Raw genomic sequence first — 23,609 nt, forward strand, 5'->3', positions numbered from 1 at the left:
AACGCTGTGTGTGAATCCAGCCTAAAGGGAGAAGTATAATTAAAAGCTTTATATTTCTCCTCTTTTTTGTAGTTTTTACTTAAAAGCAATGCAAAGTATCAATAAAGCCTAACCTTTGGTAAAGCTTAGGGCACATTCAGACGTGGTGGAATTGCTGTTGAATCCCGCTGCGGACAGCATGCATTGGAATTCTGCAGCAGCCGTTTTTTACATTTGTTTCTATACATTTTTAGGAAAGTTAGTTCAGACGTTGCAGAAAATAACTGCGCGGAAATCAGGCTGCGGTGCAGAATTTTCCCTCCGCAGCATGCTCATTACATTGCGTAGAAGAAGCGGAATTTCACTGCGGATTTCAGCCTTTGCAATGCAAAAACTGAAATCTGTGGCAAGTCCGCTGTGTTTTCTGCAACGTCTGAATTACCTGTCAAATATGCAAATGTTGGTGCAGATTCGTTGCGTAATTGCCCCAAACCTGCACCAACATTTGCAGCGGAAAAATTCCGCCACGTCTGAACATGGCCTTAGGCTGACGTTTGGTAAAACGACATTAATTTTCAGTAATAGAGATTGATATAGGCAGATCATAGAATGCTGATGTCGCAAAATTCTGCCATATGTCCACAATTTGCTTTTCATTGTGCATGTGATTTCAGGGCCTTCCCATTTTCTCATTCAATTATTTTAGTTTCTGAATCTGATATAGACTAAAACTGTAATTTAACTGAGGCATATAATGAAAGACATCCGGCACTTTAATCTATACCATTAGCTCCTGTGCATCACTGTAATGGGCACTTAGTACATCGACTAAATCTGATTCCCAGCATATCCATATGCATTTTTTTGGTTGCATGACCGCTGCGGAAATAAAAAAATAAAGGTTTATACTTATCTCCAGCCATAGTCATGGCGACGCATCACTCTGTTCTGAACGCAGCCCGGCCTCCTGACGCTGTAGTCCTTTGATTGGCTGCAGCAGTCACATGGGATGAAACGTCATCCCAGGAGACTGGGCTGCACTCAGAACAGAGTATCACATTGCTACGGCTACGGCCAGGGGTGCTTTTTTTATTCATTTTAAATAAATAATAGATTTATTTGTTTTCTCATTTGCAATTTTTTCTGCGGAATAGCAGAGTTTCTGCTGCAAAAGTCGCAACACATGGCTCAACAGAAAGGGCATGGCGGAATTGCTCTGGAATTCCGCTGCGGACAGTCCGCTGCGGAAATCCGTAGCGTACACGTTTCTTCATTGCTTTCCTCAGCTTTTTAGTGAGGTTCGTTTACATGTTGCGGAAAACTCTGCTGCGAACCATAGGCTGCGGTACGGAATTTGGTGTCCACAGCATACACTGGTTGTTGCGGACGTGTAGCGGACTTGTTGCAGACTCATTGCGGAATTTCTCCATTGACTTCAATGGACAGTCAAAATTCTGCAATGAAGTCCGCAGATGTTATGTGTGCTGCGGAGCATATTGGTTTTACGAACATGACATTTCTTCATTCTGGCTGGACCTATGTATTTCTAGGTCTACAGCCAGACTGAAGCCCCATGCACACTAACGTAAAAACGCCCGTAATCACGGGCCATTATGACGGCACGGGCAGGCCCATAGACGTCTATGGGGCTCCCGTAATTATGGGTGACTACGTGTGTGCACCCGTAATTACGGGAGCGTTGCTAGGCGATGCCAGTAAATAGTCACTGTCCAGGATGCTGAAAGAGTTAAGCGATCGGCAGTAACTGTTTCAGCACCCTGGGCAGTGACTTCCGATCACAATATACATCAACCTGTAAAAAAAATAGAAGTTCATACTTACCGAGAACTCCCTGCTTCTTCCTCCAGTCCGGCCTCCCGGGATGACGTTTCAGTCCAAGTGATGGCTGCAGCAAATGACAGGCTGCAGCGGTCACATGGACTGCCGCGTCATCCAGGGAGGTCGGGCTGGATGTCAAGAGAGGGACGCGTCACCAAGGCAACGGCCGGGTAAGTATGAATTTATTTTACTTTTACTAGGGAAAGGGCTGTCCCTTTTCTCTATCCTGCACTGATAGAAAGAAGGAAAGTACTTTCACCTCAATACGCAACGGCTAGTCCGCATCAATTTAATGCCCATTTTAGGCAGAGCCGCAACAGAATCTGCAGAATCTGGTCATGCCCAAACGCAGCGATTTCGCAGCATCAATTTACATGCTCCGGATTAAAAAACACACCGCAGGTGAATTTATGAGCGGTTTCTCTGTGGATTTTTTCCACTATGTGTGGATGAGATTTGTTGAGATTTCATCCACAGTGCTGCTATTGTACTATGCTGCGGATTATCCGCTACCAAATCTGTTTAGGATAATCTGCAGTGTATACTCCTAGTGTGTTCCCCCACTTAGGTTGCAGCCTCAATAGGAAGGAACTCTGGATTCATTCTGGTAGCCGGTCAACATATTAGCATATTTGACCTTGGACACCTGATTGTTATTATTTTTCAACTGTTTTATTCATGGCTTCTTAAATATTAATAGATTGTGTATATATATATATATATATATATATATATATATATATATATATATATATATATATATATAAAAAATGGAAAATAAAAGATTAACGTGCATGATGTCATATTCTGAAAAAAAAATGATATGGAGGAAGAAGCAAATAATGTTAAAATAAATTATTCTTCAGGTCGCTGGAACATCTTATTCTAACGAGGAGTCTGCAGAAATCCATGCAAATGCTGCAGAAATGTCCTCATTCAGATGTACGGAACAGGTTTCCAGTCGCAGAAATTTCTATAACGCTGACATGTGTGAACATACCCATGGGTGCTGCCAGACACCACTAGTGCCACTCAGAGGGTCAAAATGGCAAGTGCTCTTTTTCCTGAAGAGTGAACAGGTAGTGAGATTCGCTAGCATCCATATGACCTACATTTTCTCCAGATCCTACCAATATAAGTTTTAGGGCTCATGTACACAACCATTGTTTTCTTCAGTGTCCTAGCCTTTTTTTTTTGCGGGTAGCATACTACACCATTCATTTCTATGGGGCCATGCTCAGATTAGTTTTCTTACAGATCCGTGTACTGTTCCGCAAATTATGAAACAGGTACTACTCTTGTTCATATTTGCGGTCCGTCTCAACTATTCTAGTGTATGGGTCCGCAAACAAATGGACAGCAGACTGAAGCCACTAAGATCCGTGTTTTGCGTTCTGCAAAACGGCAACAACAGTCGTGTGCATGATGCCTTATGTTGGAAGTGTGTATGTCAAAATAGCACATTTTACATCAATAACTAGCTCTGAAATGTTTGCATAGCTATATTTTTACGCCACTATTTTCCTAGGAAGACAAACAATCATATGCTGCAATTAAAAGGCTGAGACACATGCTGCAGATCAGGTACTAGAGGAATGCATATCATCTGCATATTCCTAAGGACATTTAATGAGCTATTAGGTTATAGTGGCTGTTTTAGTTAATTATATTTTTATCTTTTATTGCACTTTCTACAGTATAACTAAAACAGCCTATTACCTGCATGGAAATGCATATTGCAAGTTGTTAGGTATCAAGATGTCCCGTGGTGGGAGATCTCTTTACAGGCAACAAGAATGCAGTCCACTCTGGGCCTTCGTTCAACTGGTACAGTTTTAGGCGTTTTTGGGGTTAGTGGCATATATGTCAAAACGTAGCATGCTTTAGGTATGGCCTTTTTTTGAGCATTTTTTTCTATAGGCTTCTCTGTAGGACTTCAAAATAGGCATGAAAGATGCCATTAAAAAAATGCATGAAACTTTTTTACCAGAGTTTTAAAATGCTGAAAAAAAAGTGTGGAAGTATTACTGCTTCGTCTAACTTCTGAAACTTCTCTGGGGCACTACTTTACCACCATATACCATCAATTTCAGAGACGTATGGATTATGGCATGCTCCATCTGATGATATAGCATGGAGGTATTCTCCCCCAGAAGCATTGCTTTTATGAGGAGAGTAACTCCATACTACGCATCATATGGAGCATCATATAGTGGCATGCAGAGTACCTCTGTACAGCCTCCATACATACATACATACATACATACATACATACTGCAGTTATTAGAAACACAGCATGCTCTATCTATCTATCTATCTATCTATCTATCTATCTATCTATCTATCTATCTATCTAACTGTCACGGAGCGGGTTAGTGGACCCACTAGGCCGTACCGCCGCAGCGGGGAGGCAGCTGGCCAAACAACAGGATACCCCAGAAATACAATGTCCCGCACAAGGGTACCTGAATAGTCCAGATGGTGGCCGCAGCTCTGGCACAGATGTGGATGGGTGCAGCAGATGGCGCCAAATGTGGCGGATGACACAGGAGCCGCAAGTTTCACCAAATGTGGCGGACTCCTCCGGGCGTGGCAGAAGACACAGGACGTGGCGGGATTGCCAAGTGCTGAGGCGCATAATGCATAAAAATCACCAACGCTCTGCTGACTCAATAACTGCAGAGCTCCAAACCTCCTCTGGCATTATCATCATTACAAATACTGGGTCGGAAACTTCATGGCATGGGTTTCCATGGCCGATCAGTTGTATGTAAGCCTTACATCACCAAGCACAATGCTACGTGGCAGAAGGAGTAGTGTAAAGCACGCCACCACTGGACTCTGGAGCAGTGGAAACGTGTTCTGTGGAGTGACGAATCCCACTAATCTATCTGGCAGTCTGATGGACGAGTCTGGGTTTGGTGAACACCAGGAAAACGTTACCTACCTGACTGCATTGTGTCAACTGTAAAGTTTGGTGGAGGAGGGATAATGCTATGGGGTTGTTTTTCAGGGGTTCGTCTAGGCCCCTGAGTTCTAGTGAAGGAAAATCTTGATGCTTCAGCATAAAAAGACATTTTGGACAATTGTAGCTTCCAACTTTTTGGGAACAGCTTGAGGAAGGCCCTTTTCTTTTCCAGCATGACTGTGCCCCAGTGCACAAAGCAAGATCCATAAAGACATGGTTGGGGTGAGTTTGTTGTGGAAGAACTTGACTGGCCGCACAGAACCCTGACCTCTATCCCATCATACAACTTTGGGATAAACTAGAACGGAGATTGAGAACCAGGTCCTCTCGTCCAATATCAGTCTCTGACCTCACAAATGCTGTTCTGGATAAATATTCAACAATTCCCACAGACACACTCCAAAATCTTGTAGAAAGTCTTCCCAGAAGAGTGGAAGCTGTTTAAAGAGGCTCTGTCACCACATTATAAGTGCCCTATCTCCTACATAAGGAGATCGGCGCTATAATGTAGGTGACAGTAATGCTTTTTATTTAATAAAACGATCTATTTTTACCACTTTATTAGCGATTTTAGATTTATGCTAATGAGTTGCTTAATGCCCAAGTGGGCGTATTTTTACTTTAGACCAGGTGGGCGTTGTACAGGGGAGTGTATGACGCTGACCAATCAGCATCATGCACTCCTCTCCATTCATTTACTCAGCGCATAGGGATCCTGCTAGATCCTTATGTGCTGTCTTATACTAACACATTAACAATACTGAAGTGTTTAGATAGTGAATAGACATTCCACGGGATGTCTATTCACAATCTCTGCACTTCGTTACTGTTTCTATGGTAGTTACAGCCGAGGAAGCATGATCTCGTTGTAACCTGTCATTTACCACGTAATATTGCGAGACTACCCTTCCTCTGCTGTAACTACCACAGAAACAGTAACGAAGTGCAGAGATTGTGAATAGACATCCAGTGGAATGTCTATTCACTGTCTAAACACTTCAGTATTGTTAATGTGTTAGTATAAGACAGCACATAAGGATCTAGCAGGATCCCTATGTGCTGAGTAAATGAATGGAGAGGAGTGCATGATGCTGATTGGTCAGCGTGATACACTCCCCTGTACAACGCCCACTTGGTCTAAAGTAAAAATACGCCCACTTGGGCATTAAGCAACTCATTAGCATAAATCTAAAATCGCTAATAAAGTGGTAAAAATAGATCGTTTTTTTTTTTAAAATAAAAAGCATTACTGTCACCTACATTATAGCGCCGATCTCCTTATGTTGGAGATAGGGCACTTATAATGTGGTGACAGAGCCTCTTTAAGCTGCAAAGGGGGACTAACTCCATATTACTGCCCATGGATTTAGAATGGGATGCCATAGGTGTAGGTGTAATGTGTAGGAATCCCAATACTTTTGTCCATATATAAATACATGTGTATGTGCGCAGGTAACTTGAGAAAACCCTACATGATCTCTGATGCCCTGTTACATACTATTTGCAGGGATATTACAAGTAATTTCTGAAAAGTGACTTTTTCTAAAAGAAATCCTGACAGGACATTTAATTTTAAAACCAAGCAGTTGCCAGTTGTTTATTCAAATATTTTTTAATTATGACTAATGCCTTCCTCAATGACAAACATTTTATTCCTTTATGCTAGTGTTTTATTTTCTTTATGTTATACACCTTTCAATCATGAATTACAATAATTAAGGTTAAAGTTTGAACACCCCACATTTATTCTCAGGTTATTATCAATGTGCTACCTGCCCGTCCTTTTTATCTGACAGCTCTGCAGAAACTGCAAATAGGATTTCTCAGTGTAAAATCAAACACAGAAAATCAAACTATAGTAAAAAGCTTCTAGCAGACACTCAGCAGATACAATATAGACTTTACCTCTGCACTGCAAAAACAAGAACAGGATATTGCCTAATAAAAATAAAATAAAAAATAAAGCCACTTTTTCGTTTTCTTATCAATTGTCAATAGAGTCATTCAGGAACCTGAGTATAGCTTTTTAGCTAGGAACTTAATAATTTTGAATTAAAGGGTATTCCCACCAAATACATCCATAAAATATCCATAAATGTCTGATTGTTGCGGCTCCCACCTCTTTGATGCCCACATATCAGGAGAAACCTTGACCCCTGATCTGCCACATAAAACAGCTAGTGGAAAGATGGGCGTGCATGTACGAGGCTCTTTCCATTTAGGTCCAAGAGAGTTATAGAAGCAGCCAAGCTAGACTCCATTCAATCTCCACCTGAATATGGTGGCCTGCGGCCACTTCAACTTGCAGATGGTGGTCAGGGATTTGCTATACAAATGTGTCCACCCCTTTTCTTGAATTTGGTTAAGGACTTCAATTTCTCACAAAAAACATTAAACACAATATCATGATATACCAGCAGAACCCGTAACAGGCTGCAAGTCACATCATAACCACTGGGGGTGTAACACATAGACACGTATTGCACATGGACTGCTTCCTTGTCTGGTTTTAGATGTTTTTCTTTTTTTGTATTGAAATAATAAAAATTTGACTCTTTACTATATTGGGTGTGCACTTGTACATATTGTGCTTCTTGACAAACTTGTTTAACATAGACATATATACATCGCATAGACAACTTGTGACAGAGTAGCACAAAATCATGTGTTTTTTTTTTTTAAAAAACTGGTCATCTTGCTCCACACATTTCAGGATATATTGAGATAGAAGGAGAGTAAAGGAAGGACACACCAGTAAGTGTCTTTGGTGGGAAAAGCCCCTTTAATGATCTACCTGCACAGAATAGCTTGACAAAGACTAGAGATGAACTTACAAAAATGTCTTTGTTCTCAAGTCTGGCAAATTGATTCTACCATCTCCACTAAAAATTTCAGATACAGATTCATTACATAGATGATCAACTAATAATTTTTGTCCTGTTTATGACTTTTCAGTGGGTCCACAAATTGTTTATGTTCATCATCTTGAAAGGCAATTTTTAGAATATAAGTCCATTGAATTTTTATAAATTAGTGGAGCTCAATCCAGTACATAATGGTTCTGTACTAAATCTAAATAGACAGGTCCAATGTAAAATTAGGCTGGTAATACTTTATCACATGCATTTATTGTAAGACAAGGTCTACACCTTTACCACAGGTTAGTAAACACTGGGGGGTAGCTAATGGGAGGCACAGTGGTAGTAGTTACACCTGGGCCCTGGTAACAACTGTCTCAGAGGGCCTAATGGTCCCTCTGCCACATAAGAAGACACCAGTATTATAAGTGGCACCTGGTAAGTGGGGAGCCCTATTAACATGTCTTTTTAAGTGTCTTCTGGTCAATCTTCAGGCATTTCTAATAACATAATTTGTATGGCATGCAGGTCTTCTTTCTTCTATCTACCCACTATAGCTATATCCTTAGTAGTCCTTTGCTATGCCATTATTTTCTTAGTTTTCTTGTGTACCAGACAACTCCTTCATCGGCTATCCAATGTGTTAGACCACCCCTCATCAACTTTTCTGTGCTTCAGACAACCACACCCAAGCTCACCTATGTGCCAGACCACCTACGTCAACTTTTGCTGGTCTTACAGTTGTACACAAACCAGTTATAAGTAAAGGCACCCACACCCCATCCAAAAATAGCTGTAAAATATTATAACCATTGTGTCCAGAACTTTGTAAAGTGATACTTGTAATGTCTGCTAAGAGAAGGGAGCATTTAGGGGATACAGCTAAAGTCCCTTATTATGATTAATCATCAAGTATTATATTTAGCAATATAAATGGAACTCTTGGATTGCATTTTCTCTTTATTACATTTAAAGAATAAGATAGGCAAATAAAACAATTTAGTTAATTTGGTATGTGTGTATACATATGTGTATGAACCTATCCACACAGTGACAGTTGTTAATAAGCTTTGGTTTTGCACTGTATACTGCATTGAGATTATACAAACCCAAAAGCAAACAGCTTATCCAGAGTGACGTTATTTTCTATCATACTAGTACTTAGCACCTAATTTTATATTCCTATAGCTTGTATTAAATTCTAGGACTGAACCACAAGCTGTCTAGATATTTATGTATAATAGAGTACTTATTGTGTGCTGGAGGGTGATATTAAGCCTTTTACCAAATAGATTTGATTAAAATAAAGGTCAGTATTGCATAAGTAATGGGAAGGCATATAACAAAGTGGTATACTATATGACTAAATATAACAGCATGCTGTGCAGTGCTATTTATTGCCAAAATATATGAGGATATATGGTTTCAGAGTATTTTTATGAAAGGCTGTGTTTGGTTTGATAAGACAATAACTGTTTGGAAAGGCTTATAGATGGAGTTTTCTTAAGATCTATATTCTACATTATAAACAAGCTAGAAGTTGCTTGTTTCATAGAGCCTGGCTGCAGATAGTGGCTTGATACATTTCTTCACTTAGACCTGCTGTCTGTCACGATCTAGGGGTAGGTTGACCCACTAGACTGCTTCACCGCCGTAACGGAGAGGCAGCTGACCAAGTCACAGTCTGTGCAAAAGTCTATACGATTTCGTAGCACCAGGGTACCTGAAATAGTCCAGATGGTGGCTAACTGGTGATGATTCCCATGTGCGAGCGCTGACCCTTTAGGCCAGGCACGAGTGTGCGCGCACACCCTACGGGACATAGTGGACTGGAGCGGAAGTCAGCACCAGCGTCTCCTGGGGAGGAGATGTGGGCCAGCGCTCACAGATCCATGGCTGCGGCCGTCGGGGGGTGAGTAATCCTGGCAGTCTGCGGCCATGGATGCTACAGTATCCCCCCTCTTACGCCCCCTCTTCTTGGGGCCAGAGCGAGAGATGAACTTCTCCTCCGGCTCCCAGGGCCTCTCCTCAAGACCAAACCCTCTCCAGACCACCAAATAGAAAGCCCTTCCCCCTACCCTTTTGCAGTCCAGGATCTCCCTCACCTCAGACACATTAGATGAACCGCTGGGAGCAACTGCGGGACTTGGAGTCTTACGGTAGCAGTTCAGGACCACTGGTTTCAGGAGGGACACATGAAAGAAGTTGGGGATTCTGAGGGTAGGAGGCAGCCGAATCTTATAGAAGATAGGGTTGATCTGTTGTAGTATCTCAAAAGGTCCGAGGAACTTGGGAACAAACTTGTACCATGGCACCTTTAAACAAATATTCTTTGAGGACAGCCAGACTTTGGTACCCTTGAAGATACTGAGACAGCTCTCTTATTTTTATATCCGCTTTTCGCTTCACTGCTAGTGAAATAGAGGACCGGGTCTGTTACCAGATTTGAAGAAAGTCCCCAAATGCAGAGTCAGCAGCGGGTACCTGAGATGTAACCGACACAGGAAGAGGGACTCTAGGATGTTGACTGTATGACTGTATACAATGTAGAATGGTGTGGAAGTGGTGGACTCACTTGTGTGATTGTTGTATGAGAACTCAGCCCATGGAAGAAGCTGTACCCAGTCATCATTCTGCATAGAGATGAAGTGGCTGAGATAATTCTCCATGATCTGGTTAATCCTCTCGACTTGGCCATTGGACTGGGGGTGATAAGCTGAGGAAAAGTCAAATTTCACATCCAGGAGTTTATAGAGGGCTCTCCAGAATCTTGAGGTGAACTGAACCCCCAATCAGACACGATGTGAAGGGGCAAGCCATGCAAATGGAAGATGTGCTGGATAAAGAGATTTGCAGGTCGAGGAGCAGAAGGAAGACTGGTCTGTGACAAAGTCCATCGCAATGTGCTGCCAGAAGCATTGGGTACAGGCAGAGGTTGGAGCAGGCTGGCGGGCTTGGAATGAGCAACCCTGTTAAAAGCACACTCTGTGCAGGAAGAGACAAAGTCCACAACATCTTTGGGTAGCGTGGGCCACCAGAAATGATGAGTAATCAGGTCTTGGGTCTTACGAACACCAGCATGCCAGCCAGTTTAGAGCTGTGTCCCCAGCGGAGAATTCTCCTCCTGTCTGCCAACCGAACAAAAGTCCTCCCCGGAGGGATGTCTCTAACCTGCAAAGGATTGGCAGTGACAATGCAGGGTGGGTCTATAATAATTTGATGGGACTCCACAGTGTCATTCGTCTCAAATGACCTGGACAGGGCATCGGCCCTCACATTCTTGTCAGCGGGACAGTAGTGAAGCACAAATTGGAAATGGGTGAAGAACAGCGACCACCTGGTGTGACGGGGGTTTAGTCGTTGAGCCGACTGCAGATAGGTGAGGTTCTTGTGGTCGGTGTATATCAGGATGGGGTGAGCTGCGCCCTCTAGCAGATGTCTCCACTCCTCTAGAGCCAATTTGATGGCCAGTAGCTCCAGATCCCCAATAGAGTAGTTGCGCTCTGCAGAGGAAAAAAGTCTTGAGTAATAGCCACATACTACTGCCTGCACCAACAGAAGAAGCGTCCACCTCCAGTGAGAACGCCCGAGACACGTCAGGATGATGGAGGATCGAGGCTGAAGTAAAGGCTTTCTTGAGGCTATTAAATGCAGATTCTGCCTCTGGAGTCCACACTTTGGAGTTCACACCCTTCTTGTTAAGGGTAGAGATGGGAGCCGTCAGTGATGTGATGAGAAGTCTGGGATAAACTGCCGGTAGAAGTTGGTGAATCCCAAAAACGCTGTATGGACCTCAGGCCTTGAGGACGTGGCCATTCCAGAACGGATTTTACCTTCTCAGGGTCCATCTTGAGACCTTGATCCGAGATGATGTAGCCCAGGAAGGTCAAATAATTTCTTTAGAAGACGCAGTTCTCCAACTTGGCATACAGGCAATTCTCCCTTAATCGCAGTAGAACTTGACGAACATGCCTCCGATGAGTCGTCGGATCTGGAGAGAAAATCAAAATATCATCGAGATAGACTACAACACAGACATAGAGAAGATCTCGGAATATATCATTGCCGAATTCCTGGAAGACCGCGGGAGCGTTACACAGTCCGCAGGACATAACCAGGTATTTGTCGTGCCAATCTTGGGTGTTGAACGCCGTCTTCCACTCGTCACCTTGACGGATTCGGATCAAATTATAAGTCCCACGCAAGTCTAGTTTTGAAAAAATCCTGGCTCCTCATATATGGTCAAACAGTTTGGTTATAAGTGGCAACAGGTATTTGTTCTTGACTGGGGAAGAGAAGCATTTGGGACCAATTCAATCGGGCAGTCATAAGTCTGGTGTGGGGGCAGCATTTCAGCCTCCCTCTCCTCTCTCCCGGAGAACCTCTTGGGAATGCTTCCGGATCCTCATGTCAACCCGGGTGGCCAGTAGGATGAGATCGTCCAGGGTAGGTGGCAGATTGCATGCTCATCTTTAATCCCAGAAGGTCCCTGCCAGAATGTGGCCACCAAGGCCTCATTGTTCCAGGTTAGTTCAGCAGCCAGGGTACAAAACTGAATGGCATACTCCCCCATGGAGAGGTCTCCCTGGTGTAGGGTCAGCAGGGATGCAGCAGCAGAAGAATCTCTCCCGTTCTTCAAATATCGAACAAATAGTCCGTAAAAATCACTGCAAGTCACAAGTCTCCAATCCCTGATGTTCCCAAAGAGGATTTTCCCATGCTAGGGCTTTGCCAGTAAGGAAAGGGATTATGAAGGGGAACCTAGCATCATCAGAGTAGAAGGCCCTGGCATGTAGTCTGAAGTGGATCTGGCACCGATTCAGAAATCCCCTGCAAGACCTCGTGTCTCTGTCATAGCGAGGAGGTAGCAGCAGGAAGCATAGGGCGTTGGCACTGGTACTGACAGGAGGTGTAGCAGGGGGAACAGCAGGAGCCATGAGAACTGTGGCTTGAGCAACCAGCCGATGTGCAATGGCGATCACCGACAGGAGGAGTTGGTCTTGCCGTAACTGAAGGTCCTGCATCTCTGCCAGCATGGCTTGTGTCGTCAAGGTCAGCGGGGTCCATAGCCTGAGCGTACTGTCATGATCTAGGGGTATGTGGCTGTAGCGGAGAGGCAGCTGACCAAGTCACAGTCTGTGCAAAAGTCTATACGAGTTCGTAGCACCAGGGTACTTGAAATAGTCCAGATGGTGGCAAGGGCTCTGGCAAGGGCTTTGGCATGGATGGTAGTAGGTTCAACAGGTTGCGCCAGACGTGGCGGTTGACAGCAGGTGCAGTAGTTGCACCAGACATGGCGGATGACAACGGGTGCAGTAGGTTGTACCAGACGTGGCGGATGACAACAGGTGCAGTAGGTTGCGCCAGACGTGGCGGATGATAATGGGTGCAGTAGGTTACAACTCCAAACACTAACAGGCTCAGGAACAAGGACACAGCATGGGATACAGGATACGGGTAGAAGGGCACGAGTAACAATGGGAACAGGATAACACTAAGGGACTATTTTCAAGACTGACATGGTAATACTAATAACGCTCAGGCAATGAGCAAAGGGGCAGGGCCCTTCTTATATTCCAGGGTGATCATGGGCTAATTGATGATTATTCCCATATGCGCGGGCTGGCCCTTTAAGGCCGGGCACGAGTGTGCGCTCGCACCCTACGGGACACAGCAGACTGGAGCATTACTGAGCACTGGCGTCTCCTGGGGATGAGATGCAGGCCAGCGCTCACAGATCCACGGCTGCCGCCGCCGGGCGGGGGGTGAGCAATCCTGGCGGTCCGTGGCCATGGACACTACACTGTCCCTTTATGGTTGACATATAATACATCTGTGCATACGGTATATAAACATTGTATGCAGCTTTAACAGAGTACATCTAATGTTTCATGAATCCTTTACATTTCCTGCAATGCACAGATGTACTTAGTTTATGAGCTTTGAGTTGACATGATCTGTATAGTACATAACATCCAGCATATTGTTGTAAAATGCGGTTCAAACTTTAAGCTGCTTTTCGTCTAATACTTTAGGACACTTGTTGTTTTGTAAAATAATGGTTAAGATTAGGTTACATTCTTACAATTATTTAGAGCATCCATTTTTTGACAATCCCCCCAAAAAAATCACCCACAGCTATAAACCAAAAGATTTTTGCAACTAGCCACAAACGCCACCAAGACCAAAGAAACTGGAAGATTAATATTACAAAATATACCTCTAATTCTCCAAACAGAAGACAAAAATTGCCCAAAGGGGATGCTTCACTTTCATAATAGGGACATCTGTCTGCACTAGCTTATACTTTAGTGTTATAATTGTCCAAATATTGAATCACATTATTCATATCTAACCACATTGTTTTATTTCACATTGTAGGTAAGTCCGCTATTATTTTTAGGCGCTAGATAATGGGGTAGGATGATGTCTACAACTCAAACATTGCCTATTGCTATTATGGTGTCATATCATTACTGAAAGTATTTCTTATACCCCATTATTCTGATCAAACCATGCCCCCTGCTTTTTACCCACTTATACATGCAGCTTCAATCCTTTAGTGGTCAGGAGCCGGGAGAAATAATGGAAGCATGAATATTTGCCACCCTCCATCAAAATTATATGAGAAGGTCTCAACCACCACTGATTCCAAGAACAGGATGGTTTTAGTCCTGTTTGCGATGGAAGAGTGGGCCACACATCAATGTTCTCTCCCCATTGACATGAATAGGAATACAGGGTGAAAACTTTCCTTAGTAAAAATTTGTTGGAGGATCATTCAGACCCCCTCTGGTGTAATTATTTTTCTTTATTTGCAGGGCAATCTAGTAACAGTGACAATGCTGAATCTCATTAGTTCTATGTGACTAGCTCTGTCCCATAGCTATGTGCAGAAGCTTTGTGACATCAATCCGAATAAGAAAGCATTCATAAAATATAGAACTTTATAAGATTAAAGGTACAAACTGTTCATTTATGAATTAAAAAGTTTGCAATAAAAGCTGCAAGAAGGCAATTAATCTAGCTAAATTAGAAAATGATAAATAAATTGTAGAGGAGAAAATATTCTTATAAGTATATTAATAGTAAAACAGCTTATTATGAAAGTGTTGGTCCCATCACTGATGCTGAAGACAATTTGGTCACAGGGGACAGTGAGAAGGCAGAGCTATTAAATCCATTTTTCTCATCCGAGTTCACAAAAGAGGAGACTACTGGGGATATGTTGACCAGTAGCCTATTATAATATGGGCGGTATGGCGGCCACCCATGGCATATGGCCACCTAAAGTGTTCATCATCTAATCTGCTACTTAAAAGTTTTTCTGTGTAAAATAATTTACTGTGCTGCGGCCAGTCAATCTGCAGCCACGCTTAAAGGAAGGGTGTTGCGAAAAAAATTTTTTTTATATCAATTTGCTTTTAGTGTTTTATTTAAAAAAAAAAAAATTTATTTCTGTGTTTGTGTTTTACATTTTTTTATTTTCTAACTTTTTCTTCTCTATGGGAGCTGCCATTTTTTCTTTCATTTCTGTATGTTTCGATTAACGACACATACAGAGATGGAATACGGCACATACATCCCCATAGAGAATGCGAACGGGAGCCGTTCGCATTCACTATGGCGTACGCCGTCTGTGTGGGAATGGCGCATGCGCCGCTCCCACACAGTCCAAATGGAAGGTCTTCGGCCGAGCGACATCCGGCGCCATTTTCTTGTGGACCGGAAGCGGCCGGACAGTAAGATGACTACTTCCGGTCGCGGGTTCCGGACATATGTTCTGAAGCAAGCACTAGGAGCGGAGGGAGCAGACGGAGCGGACGGACCGGAGGGAGTGGCGGCAGCAGGAGCAGGTAAGTTATGTCTGTGTTTGTTCGTATTTTACTGTGTGATTACCACTGTATGCAAGCCTACTACACTGTGTGATCGCTCAAAAAATGGCGACACACAGTGTAGTAGGTTTGTACATTCAATCCCCTCCTTTCTCCTGGCACTAGCCAGGATAAAGGAGGGGGGATTGTTTGAGGACGCTAGAGCGAGTGTGTCTTCTCAAATTTTGCAGCATAAAGCAATGTGGTTGCTTTACCACAGGCCAATGCTGCAATTTTGGGAATTGCTCCCTCTAGTGACCAGCACAGGGAAATATTATAAATTAGAATCTAATTTATAATATTTCCTGACTCGTGAAAAAATTAAAAAAATTAGAACAATGTTTAATCATTTATATACTAACTGTTTAACTAAAAAAAAAATAATAATTTTCTAGCGACACATTCCCTTTAAGATTCTCAAGTTGGCACGTGGCCCCTATCATGATTTACCGCAGACACCTACCTAATTATTATGCCCTACTTGCCGCCTTTCCTACATCTGCTGACAATGTGGGAGGCAAGTTCAGCTTTCACTCCGTACTAGCTGCGTCACTGTGTACTCATCGCCTCAGCTCTGGGTTAGGTTCAGACAGTCTGTCCCTCTCTGGCCTGGCTGGAGCTATTTCTATTGGTTGGTAGAAGGTTCTTGTCAAATAGGCCAAATAGCGGATTATGTAGTGAGCCTAATGAAAATATACCCAGATCAGCCATAACATGAAAACCATTAGTACCTACTGAGTGGTCCAAGGAAGCCCATCTTTTTCGATCCCACAGAAAAGCTACTGTAGCACAAATTGCTGAAAATAATAAATGCTGGCTATGATATAAAGGTGTCAAAACACACAGTGTATCACAGCTTGCTGCGACTGGGGCTGCATTATACACAATATTAGGCAGATGGTTTAAATGTTATGGCTTATCTGTGTATGTTAGGCTCAATATATAAAAGGTGCTGAATTTAGGCATAATATATATACAGTATATATATATATATATATATATATATATATATATATATATATATAGGGAAGTGGGCAAGTTTGGGGAACAGCTCAGGGCCTATAGTCTACTAAATCCATCATTGATGTTGACTAAACTGTTAATAACTTCATTATGTAAAAACTTGTCCTGACTAAATAAAATAATGATTTAAAAAAATAACTGAACCATGATGGTTTGCATCCTCGTATTCCAAACAAATGTATATCTATATTTAAAATAGGTTCAAGGAGAAAGCCTGAGGCTGGGTTCACACGACCTATTTTCAGGCGTAAACGAGGCGTATTATGCCTCGATTTACGCCTGAAAATACGGCTCCAATACGTCGGCAAACATCTGCCCATTCATTTGAATGGGTTTGCCGACGTACTGTGCCGACGACCTGTCATTTACGCGTCGTCGTTTGACAGCTGTCAAACGACGACGCGTAAAATGACTGCCTCGTCAAAGAAGTGCAGGACACTTCTTTGGACGTTTTTGGAGCCGTTTTCTCATAGACTCCAATGAAAACAGCTCCAAAAACGGACGTAAAAAACGCAGCGAAAACGCCGTGAAAAACGCAGCGAAAATCGCGAGTTGTTCAAAAAACGTCTGAAAATCAGGGGCTGTTTTCCCTTGAAAACAGCTCCGTATTTTCAGACGTTTTTGGTCACTACGTGTGCACATACCCTGACAAGTATAGACTGGTAAATTTAACATCTATAGTTGGAAAGTTAGTTGAAATTGTAATAAAATAACAAATTGAATGTTTCCACAACTAGCATTGGGGTGACAATTTGAGTTCTTCTTTAATTAGGTAATCTTTAACGAAAATTATTTCTATATAGTTTGCCGTCAGTATCCCGTTGCAGAATTTTTCCTCTGCAGCTCCTCTCTCTTTTATATCTAAACCAATGATTACTCTCAAAAATGTAGGAGGACACTGTTTGGCCAATAATGAGATTTGAAAACATCTTAGAAATCGATCCTCACATTTTTGTCATAGAAAAGAGATATCTGTCCGAAGGTGCCACCAGCAAAGCTAGGGTTTAAGAACTTGTCAGACGTCTCTCTGGCCACATGGCTAGGTGAGGCATCTCACTATGGCTGGTTTTCTCTCACACAGAATGACCTTTAAAATGCTTGATAGTAGAACATATTAAAACCAGAAACTCATAAAAACCCTGAGGAAATGTACACAGGACGGCTGCTGACCGGGTTATGCTCGTCCTTATCTCACCTTTCTATATGCAGCTAAATGCTTAAATAAAACGAAAGACTAACTGAATACCGCAGCTTCCAATATCTTAACCCTTTCTATATACAGATTTTTGGTAAAATATTATTAATGTTTTATGATTACTAGTTCAAATGTTCAGATGGGATAACCAATGAAATATGTCACATATGTGTCACCTTTTATTGCACATTTGTACACTGACAATGGAACCTTTATGGCAAATATCACTTCTTGAATCATCAAAAACAGCCATTTTGCTGTAATGTGTTAATATAAATCATGTAAGCAAATTGACAGAATACAGGCTGCTGTAAAAGATGCCTTAGGCTGGGTTCACACGACCTATTTTCAGACGTAAACGAGGCGTACTATGCCTCGTTTTACGTCTGAAAATAGGGCTACAATACGTCGGCAAACATCTGCCCATTCATTTGAATGGGTTTGCCAACGTATTGTGCAGACGACCTGTAATTTACGCGTCGTCGTTTGACTGCTGTCAAACGACGACGCGTAAATTCACTGCCTCGGCAAAGAAGTGCAGGGCACTTCTTTGCAACGTAATTTGAGCCCTTCTTCATTGAACTCAATGAAGAGCAGCTCAAGATATACGAGCGTCACAGACGCCTCGTATATTACGAGGAGGAGCATTTACGGCTGAAACGAGGCAGCTGTTTTCTTCTTTAAACAGGCTGTCATTTCAGCCGTAAATGCCTGCTATCGTGTGAACATACCCTAAAGAGCAGCAGTTTGGAGTTTGACTTACCTATAATTATAATTGGGTTATAGCTGAATACCTCCCACTTATATAGTAACAGATTTCAATAACATGAAATCAGGGAATTAATGATAATGTAAAAAAAAGGGTCTGCTTTTTAAAAAAAAAAAAAAACAGCGTCTCTCTTGTCCATAGGCTGTGTCTGGTAATGTAGATCAGCCTTCTTCACTTGAATTTAGTTGAATGGAAATTAGCTGAAATACAAGACTATCCATGGACAAGCTTGGAAAATCAGACCATTTCTTCTACTCACAGACAACCCCTTTAGAATGGCTACAAGTTGGAGCTTCCCTTTAAACTACGGTAATAATATGATGCAAGTGGCATTTAAAGTGTTTTTACTATGTGTGGAGACTGTATATTGGATTTTTATTACCTGCCAAGTACATTTCTAACCATGATGTTAATTTTTCAGCTGGATTTATGATCATCAGGTCTAAATATTAAGTAAACTTTGTCAGTTCATAGCTATGAAATAAAACAAGAAATATGCAAGGTCTGAGGCTGAAACAGAATGTAGAACTGTATGTAGTTTATATTGTTTGAAAACCAGTAACCTTCACATCGGGGAAAGAAAAATGATGTGTTGTTATTACCTAAGAATGCTGAAGGGGAGACTGTTCCGTTGCTCCTGGACACCATTACACTGATTCCTGTTTCCACAAAGGGAACCGAGAAGTCAATAATTTCAGATCGTTCCTCATTTATAGTAAGAGAGCCGATGGCCATATCGGCACGTTGGTAAAACACCTGTCACAATAAAAGAGCAAAAATACAGATGCTTAATACAGAGACTGAAGAAAACTATGCAACAACAATATATCTATTGATGTTACATTTTAAATGTTTATTACAAGACGTACATTTATCATTTTATGAAAAAAATTGCTGACTTTCATAAGTCCCTTTAACCCCTAATGACCAACCTATTTTAGACTTTAATGACCAAGATATTTTTTAAGTTTTTCCATTGTCACATTCCAAGAGCTATAACTTTTATATTTGTGCATTGATGAAGCTGTATAAGGTCTTGAGGGACAATTTTTTTTTTTAATAGCACCATTTTGGGGTACATATAATTTATTGATTAGCTTTTATTAACTTTTTTGTGGGGGTAATGGAAAAAAAAAACTAAATTTCGCCACTCTCTTTTGCGTCTTAGATTTACACCGTTTACAGTGTAGTATAAATAACATAACTTTATTCAGTGGGTCATTACGAATGTGGCGATACCAAATATATATAGATTTTGTATGTTTTACTACTTTTAGGCCTCATGCACACGAACGTAAAAACGGCCGTAATTACAGGCCATAATTACGGGCCCATAGACTTCTATTGGGCACGGATATTTTCCCGTTTGCTTACGGGAAGGTGCCCGGGCCGTTGAAAAATATAGAACATGTCCTATTTCAGGCCGTAATAACGGCACGGGCAGGCCCATAGAAGTCTATGTGGCTCCCGCAATTACGGGTGGCTACGTGTGTGAACCCATAATTATGGGAGCGTTGCTAGGCGACATCACTGTCCAGGGTGCTGAAAGAGTTAAACGATCAGTGCGGGACAGAGAGAAGGGGCTGCACTGATCGGCAGTAACTCTTTCAGCTCCCTGGACAGTGAGTACCATGCACGGCGCTCACAATATAGATGTCTAAAGTTACTTAAAAAACCTGTTAATACTTACCCAGAACTCCCTGCTTCTTCCTCCAGTCCGGCCTCCTGGGATAACGTTTCAGCCAATGTGACCGCTGCAGCCAATCACAGGCCAATCACAGGCTGCAGCAGTCACATGGACTGCCACGTCATCCAGGGAGGTTGGACTGGTTGTCAATAGGGGGACGCGTCACCAAGACAACGGCCGGAGTATGTATGAACTTCTTTTACTTACAATCGCTGCGTTCCGCTGCGGAAACTCTGCCCGAAAGTGCTGCCCCTTTTCTCTATCCTTCACTGACAGAGAGAAGGTGCTGCTGATTAGTGCAGAGAAAACGGGTCCGTAAATACGGGTGGAATACTGGTGACAGCGGACCCGTATTTACGGGCACGGGTCCGTAAATACTGGTAGTATACGGGTCGAATACGTGTGACAAAGGACCTGTATTTACGCCAGTATTTACGTAAGGAAAAAAATAGGTTCGTGTGCATGAGGCCTTACACAGTAAAAACACTTTTTTTTCAAAATTATTTGTTTTTGTGTCGCCATGTTTTAAGAACAATTTTTTTTCAGGATGACTTCTAGTTTTTATTAGTACCATTTTGGAGTACATGCGACTTTTTGATCACTTTTTGACAAATTTATTTGAAGGCAGGATGAACAGAAAACAGCAATTCTGGCATTGTTTTTTATTTTATTTTTTACGGCATTCACCGTGCGGGTTAAATAATTTAATAACTTTGTAGGTGGGATCGTTAAGGACGCGGCAATACCAAATATGTGTAATGTTTTCCTTTTTTTTTGTTTTTTCATGTTAAAGTATTTTATAAGGGAAAAAGTGGGTTTTTCATTTTTTTAATTTGGGATTTTTATTTATTTATTATGAACTTTATTAAACTTTTTGATAACTTTATTTTTAGTCCCACTAGGGGACTTCACTATGCGATCTTCTGGTCGCTTTATAATACACTGCAATACTTCTGTATTGCAGCGTATTATTGCCTCTGAGTGTAAAACTGGCAGGCTCCTGCTAGGTCATGCCTCAGGCATGGCTTAGCAGGCATCCACTACAGGCAGAGCTGGGGGCCTTTGTTAGGCTCCCGGCTGCCAAAGCCATTGGCACCCTGTGATTGCAATTGCAGGGTGCCGATGGGGTGAGAGAGGGAGCACCCTCCCTCCAAAACCACTCGTATGCGGCGCTAGCTTTTGAGCGCTGCATCTCAGGGGTTAAACGGGTGAGATCGATGCTGAAATCGATCCCGCCCATTAGAGCAGGTGCCCGACTGTCTTTAGACCGCCGATAGCCACTTTAGCCGGCACAGGATACTTGTGCCGGGTTTATGTCACAGCGCCATGAAAAGGCGGCGCTTTGGCATAAGTACCCTTTACAGCCGCTGGGAAAAGGCGTATTGGCAGTCATTAAGTGGTTAAAGGGGTTATCTTATGATGACAACCCCTTTCCATATGGCCTATTAGGGCATATGGACATCATAGAGGACGGTCTCTCTCTGTAATACTTCAGTGGCCACTGCAGGGGAAATGACTAGCCAGAAGCAGCTTTCTCCAGCAATAATCGCTGAGCCCGAGGCTAGAAAAGAAGAGCCTGCGCCGATCAGCTGATCACCAGGTGAGCTTCTATTTACACAGGGGTTTTCATTGTGGGAAAAAAACCCTTTAAAGAGTTACTGTGGTTTCATAAAACTTTTGAGGTCTCATAGTGACATGTCAGAAATTTTGATCGGTGGGGGACACGGTGCTAAGACCCCCACTAATCATCGATATGAATGGGCAGAGGTGCTCAGCCTAAGCACAGTGCCCATTCAGCTGTAATGGTATAACTTCAGCTCTCCTTAGGTCTTCCCAGAGAAGCGAGGTTAGCTGAAGAGAGGCTCATAGAAGTCTATGAGCCCTTCGTTTTATCGATCAGTCTCAAGCGGTTTCAACACCCGGATCCCTACCGATAAAAACTTTTGACACGCTGTTTTACATAAGCCTATTCTGCACCATAGGCAGAATAGCTGTGCTAAATTGCAGACTGTCATCTACTTACAGACTCATGAGGCACTGGCAGGACCCAAAGGCCACCATATACTATAACTGTTTGCTCCCAGTCGAAAGGGTAGCATTTATTACAATACAAATATGTAAATATATAATAATAAAAGTATACATAATATTGCTTTATAGTGTATAAGCGGTGGGTATGACTAGCTTATTAACACCTTAATATCCCATACCGATCCAATATTTAAAACACAAATTCAGACTTTATATTAATCAACATCAGATATTTACATCGTAATGAGTTATCAATATACATTTATATATCTATATATAGATATATATCTAAAAATGAATTAACTAGTTGCCGACACAGGACGAGAATGCTCGTCCTGAGCGGCGGGTACTTTGCGCATTAGGATGAGCATTCTCGTCCTGTGTGACAGTCGTGTCCGCGCGCGATCAGGAGTGGGGCAACGGCTGTAATACACAGCTGCAGCCCCACTCTAACGACGGAGAGAAGAAAAACCTCTTCCCTCCGCCGTTAACCCCTTGAATGCCGCGATCAAACTGATCGCGGCGTTCAAAGTAAATAAGAGGAGGGGGGACTGCCCATTGATCGCGTCACAGAAAATCCCTGTGACGCGATCAAAGCCCATAACTTGTATGGCCAGACAGCCCAGGGTCCATTGAAGGACCCCTGGGCTGTCTGAACATATTTCCTGTTGTTAGGGCATTACTGAGGTATGCCCTAACAACTGCCTGTGTACAATCAGTACACAGGCTAATGTACTGGCATATAGATATATGCCAGTACATTACAGTTAAAAAATCAAAATCAAAATGAAAAATCCCTTTATGGGATTAAAAAAAAAAAGTACAATTAATGTAAAAAAAATGTGTAATGGCGGAAGGAGGTGAAGGGAACAAGTGAGCCCTAATCTACCCACCGCCCTGTCCCTGCCTACTTGCAACGACCCGCCCTAGGCGACGGGGTACAACTGGGCGGCGGTCCCTACGCTGTCTAAGTGCAAGGGGGTACAAACAGGGAACACGCAAGGGAATACAGTAGCCCACGGAACGCCGTGAGGAAACGGAGCGGGAAAGAGCCAGTCAGGATCAGGAAGTAGTGGAGTATACAAACGGGAGCACGGAGCAGAAGCAAGCCAGGGGCAGAGCAACGCAGGATAAACGGAACTGAAGCAAGGCAGAAGCACGGCAGAAGCAGGCTGGAGCAAGGCAGCAGCGGGGCCAGGAATCCAAGAGAATAACAAGCAAGGAGGAAGAGAAAACGGCAGGTATAAATGGACAGGGGGCGGAGCTAACTCTGACTGACCAGGCCGCGATAGGCTCTCCCACTCCTGAGCCTGCCACCCTGATTGGTGGGAGCAGGTGTCAGTCTCAGAGGTCTGGCCTCAGGTGTCGACTGATTAATCCTGGGAG

General features: G+C 42.7%; 1 protein-coding gene across 1 annotated transcript in view; it reads right to left on the bottom strand.

Moving 5' to 3' along the window:
* Positions 1–23,609, bottom strand: part of GRIN2D (glutamate ionotropic receptor NMDA type subunit 2D) — a 312,180-nt gene that overhangs the window by 155,305 nt on the left and 133,266 nt on the right. Inside the window, exon 6 of the mRNA XM_075839954.1 lies at positions 19,108–19,261. Coding sequence (XP_075696069.1) covers positions 19,108–19,261 — 154 coding nt within the window. The remainder of the gene's footprint in view (positions 1–19,107; positions 19,262–23,609) is intronic.

Source organism: Rhinoderma darwinii, chromosome 10, assembly GCF_050947455.1.
Source record: "Rhinoderma darwinii isolate aRhiDar2 chromosome 10, aRhiDar2.hap1, whole genome shotgun sequence".
NCBI classification, from domain to species: domain Eukaryota; kingdom Metazoa; phylum Chordata; class Amphibia; order Anura; family Rhinodermatidae; genus Rhinoderma; species Rhinoderma darwinii.